This window comes from Merops nubicus, unplaced genomic scaffold (genome assembly GCF_000691845.1).
Source record: "Merops nubicus isolate BGI_N331 unplaced genomic scaffold, ASM69184v1 scaffold7830, whole genome shotgun sequence".
Lineage (NCBI taxonomy): Eukaryota > Metazoa > Chordata > Aves > Coraciiformes > Meropidae > Merops > Merops nubicus.
Window position 1 is genome coordinate 38,271 of NW_008582110.1, and position 3,784 is coordinate 42,054.

At 44.8% G+C, this 3,784-nt stretch overlaps 1 protein-coding gene across 1 annotated transcript in view; it reads right to left on the reverse strand.

Moving 5' to 3' along the window:
• MCM10 (minichromosome maintenance complex component 10) overlaps positions 1 to 2,992 on the reverse strand; it is a 16,591-nt gene extending 13,599 nt beyond the window's left edge. Inside the window, exons 1-4 of the mRNA XM_008936549.1 lie at positions 2,986 to 2,992; positions 1,863 to 2,183; positions 1,112 to 1,216; positions 501 to 635 (exon numbers count right to left, since the gene is read on the reverse strand). Of these exons, the coding sequence (XP_008934797.1) occupies positions 501 to 635; positions 1,112 to 1,216; positions 1,863 to 2,183; positions 2,986 to 2,992 (568 nt within the window). The remainder of the gene's footprint in view (positions 1 to 500; positions 636 to 1,111; positions 1,217 to 1,862; positions 2,184 to 2,985) is intronic.
• Positions 2,993 to 3,784: the final 792 nt, after the last annotated feature.

Consider the following 3,784-nt stretch of genomic DNA (forward strand, 5'->3'; position numbering starts at 1 on the left):
AAAATCTTGATAATGAAAGAAAACTTCTAAATAAAAAATAACACTAACTTACACTTGACCAGAGACAGAAGTCTGTATAAAGCACCTGAGAAGGTGTAAAAAAACCCTGTCATATCTGTACCAGGCTGGTCTCCCAGTTGGCTGGGAACAGACGGGCAGCTCCAGATCAGTCACATGTAACTCAAGGAACAAGTTCTGCCTGGTGAAGAGCTTTCCAGAGCAGCTCTCATTTTCCAGGCAAGTCAAACTGTAGGATACACAGATGCAAGCTAGACTGCTGTCAGTGTCCAAGTTAACCACAGCAGTACAGAGCACAGCACCCATTGCATGGAATACAACAATTTTGTCTATAATAAACACTGCTCCTCTGTGACCAGACTGCTGCTGGTGCACCAAGCAGTGTGAAACTGCCCAGGGTGTGTCTGCGCTGCTGCTGTGAACCCGGAAGGGTTCTGACAAACAGCAGCACACTGTGGTGAGAGGCAGACTGAGGAAGGTACCTGCTGAGGATGCTCTTGATTTCTGGAGTCCTCGCTTGGCTGGCGGTACAGGATTGTCCAGCTGGGCTGAGAAAGATGGTGACTCCTGCAGCTTCTGGACTTTCCTTTCCTTTAAAGGTGGACAGGGAGATTTACCTGCTCAAGAAAAGAAAAGAAAAAAAAATAAATTAAGAAATCTCAGGATCTGGGCTGAAACACTAAGCTGCACTCGTAGCTCCAAGCTACATTTGGTATTCTCTGAATACTGAAACAAGTAGAAGTCAATTTTCTCATATAATTTTATTACTACACCAAACATGCTACAGCACCAAACCCAGCTGTATTTTCTAGGTGTACCAGCATCTGCCAGTAAGAAGGGACACTTCCAGCAGAAGACTCTGGAGCACTTCAGGCACAAAAGCTGCCCCATACAGAATTAATCCCCAGTGCAGACAGGAAAACTGCAGCTCACTGATTTAGTCTGTAGGTGCAGGAAACAGCCTGTGTAGGAATACACCAGACCACCCTTCCTCCTTTCTGCTCAGTACCCACTTCAGGATTACCTGGAGTCTTGCATATAAATTGCACATTGGTAGGACAACGAATCAAACTCATTTAATAAGCCTCATTACCAGGCGTTTTCTTCTCAGGGCCTGAACTGGATTGCTGCCCAATAGCAGTCTTCTGCAACTGCTCCTGTAATGTCTTCATCTGCTCTTGCAATTTTCTCAGCTCAGCTAGGAAGGAAAGAGGAAAACAATTAAGACAGTGGGAAGACATTGCAAACAGGGATTGATGAGATCTCTGGAACTCTGGCAGTTTTACTACATCATAGGAACTGAGAAAACAAAGACTAGAGCCACAGGACAGATTTATTTGAGTATTCCTCACAGTGAAGGGACACTTCTCCAAAAAGCCTGGAGCTGACTTCTCTCATATAAATATCTTACTTGACCCTGGTATGTTCCTTGCCATGTTCCACCCTGGCTGGTGTGGCAGAACCTCCTGCCAACAAGTCCTGGGGGGAGGGGGAAGCTGTGCTGGTGGACGATGCCAGGATGACAGCCCTGAAGGCTGAAGCAGCACAGCTCTCCATGAGACCAGTAACAGGCACACAGGCAGCCTCTGTCCTGTCCTGCTCAGCAGAGACAATTTATTTCTTCTGTCTCACCAGTCCTTGATCTTTCTTTTGGGAAAATAGGTTTGGAGAGTTTAGCCACTGAGTACTGAAAACTGGACTTAAAAGGTTTCACAAGGACTTTCTGTATTTCCCATCTGAGCACCACCCTAAACTGAGAAGTAGCAGGCCCCACCTTCTGCACATTAGCTCTCTAAAGACAAGATATGCAAAATAAAACAGATAAAAGATGCTGTTACAGAAACCTTGCAGTTCTTGGTTGGTCTTCTCTTTTGCCTGACTAAGAGCTGAAGTGGGGACAGTTTCCTCTGCCTTCTCCTCTTCCAGAAGATCATCTACATCTCCAAACAGTGTAGCCAGGTTCTCCTTCTGTTCATCAAGTATATTGTCCTCAGCATCGACCTCCTCACTGTAGGATTCATCATCTTCTGCATCAAAGAGCTCATCATATTCATCTGGTTCTCCCCCCTGATCCTCTGGGGCATCTTCCTCCTCAGGAGAATTGCCCTCCTCAGCTGCCTCGCTTTCATCCAGAAGGGAAGCCAACATGTCCAGGTCATCATCAGCTAAGGCAAAAATTAAATTCAGTGTTATTTCTTTCCAGTTAGAAGGAAGCTGCTGTTGAATAAAACATCCATCATACTCTAATCACAAGCAAAAGCAAGTCAGAACAGCAAGTGGCATTCTTAAAAAACTACTTCAGCTTTGGCTAAAGGAAGCTAAAGCACCTTCATGCCATCTGTTTGGATGGAAATGTGGTTGCAGACACTCAGTTACAATCCAGGCTGGCTGGTCAGCAGAAAATTTGTAGGCTACTTAGTGCTGGCTTTTCCTCCTATGCAGCTGCTTGTCCAATAGCTGCTGTTACAAAGAAAAGCCTTGGGACCTGGAGAGGTGTAGCCAGGAGCTCTACAGAGACACGTGGCTTCTACCAATAGAAGCTGAAGAGGAAGATGCAAGGCAGGCAAGAAGGCACAGCCTCAGATATGCTTTGCCCAAGGAAGGGAATAGAGAGCGAAGAAACATGGATCAAAGGGACAAGTAATGGGAAAAAGAAAATCAAGTGTAGGGGAGAGAAAGTGAGGAATGGGACAGAGAGAAACTGAAATTCAGAACAAAATACCGAATTTATTTAGCCTTTGCTGCTGAAGAAAACAAAGCAAGGGAAGGGACAAAGCAGGTTCACAGAAAGATGACAACAATGAAGGCAAGGAGCAACCTCAACAGCCTCCACAGATGAAGTCAGTGCAACGTAATTTCCTTCACTGAGAGGTTTACCAAGTTCTCTGAACACTTGAAACTTTTAACTGACAGAATGGTCAGAAGACGACTTTCCTACTGAAAGTAAAGGAGTACTTTGCCCCTTACCATCCATGACTTCACCAGGATTTCTTCAAGAGCCCCTCAAGGAAAAAGTCTCTGTTATGGGGGGGAAAAACAGTGATCCTGTTAAAGCAGATGTAGCTCAACTAGAAATACACATTGTGTTCAGGCCCCTGATTTGATGGTTTGCAAACCACTGACTCATTTTTGTTTACAGCTGCAGATGAGGACTCCACTAGATTTAAAACCTTCAGGTACATTTTGTACATCTAAAGTCTGACCTATGCTGAACTCACTGCAGCATAAGGGCACTACTTTTAGAAAAAGAAAAAAAAGCCCATAACAGACACAGCTTTTAAGAAATGCCAACCACTTTCTAGTAAAAACCATTTACATATCATCATTCCTGTATTATAACCATCACTAGCATTTAAGTAAAGCAAATCTTCCAAAATGGATTCAGCCTTCATTTCAAAAATGAGAGAAGGTAGCTGGGTTTCACTCACTCCTCACAACACAGCTCTTCTTGAAAGCATATGTTCTGTATTTCTCACAGCTCCTCTGCTTCACAGACACACATCCATGAAAAATAACCAGCGCAGGCAGACACAAATGGCTGAAATAACTGGACAACACAAAGCCCTTGGGAGGAGACTACTCACAAACCCAAATTCGAGCCCTGTGCTTACAGGTCTTCCTGCTGCACGGACTTTGCTTTCACCATAAACTCCACTTTTAGTAGTTCTCTCCGTTCTCTTCCTCCAGAATATTAATTTTCGGTGAAGAACGGAAGACGACTCAAGAGGCTACAGGAGCGGGCGCGGGCAGTGACCAGCACCGGGCC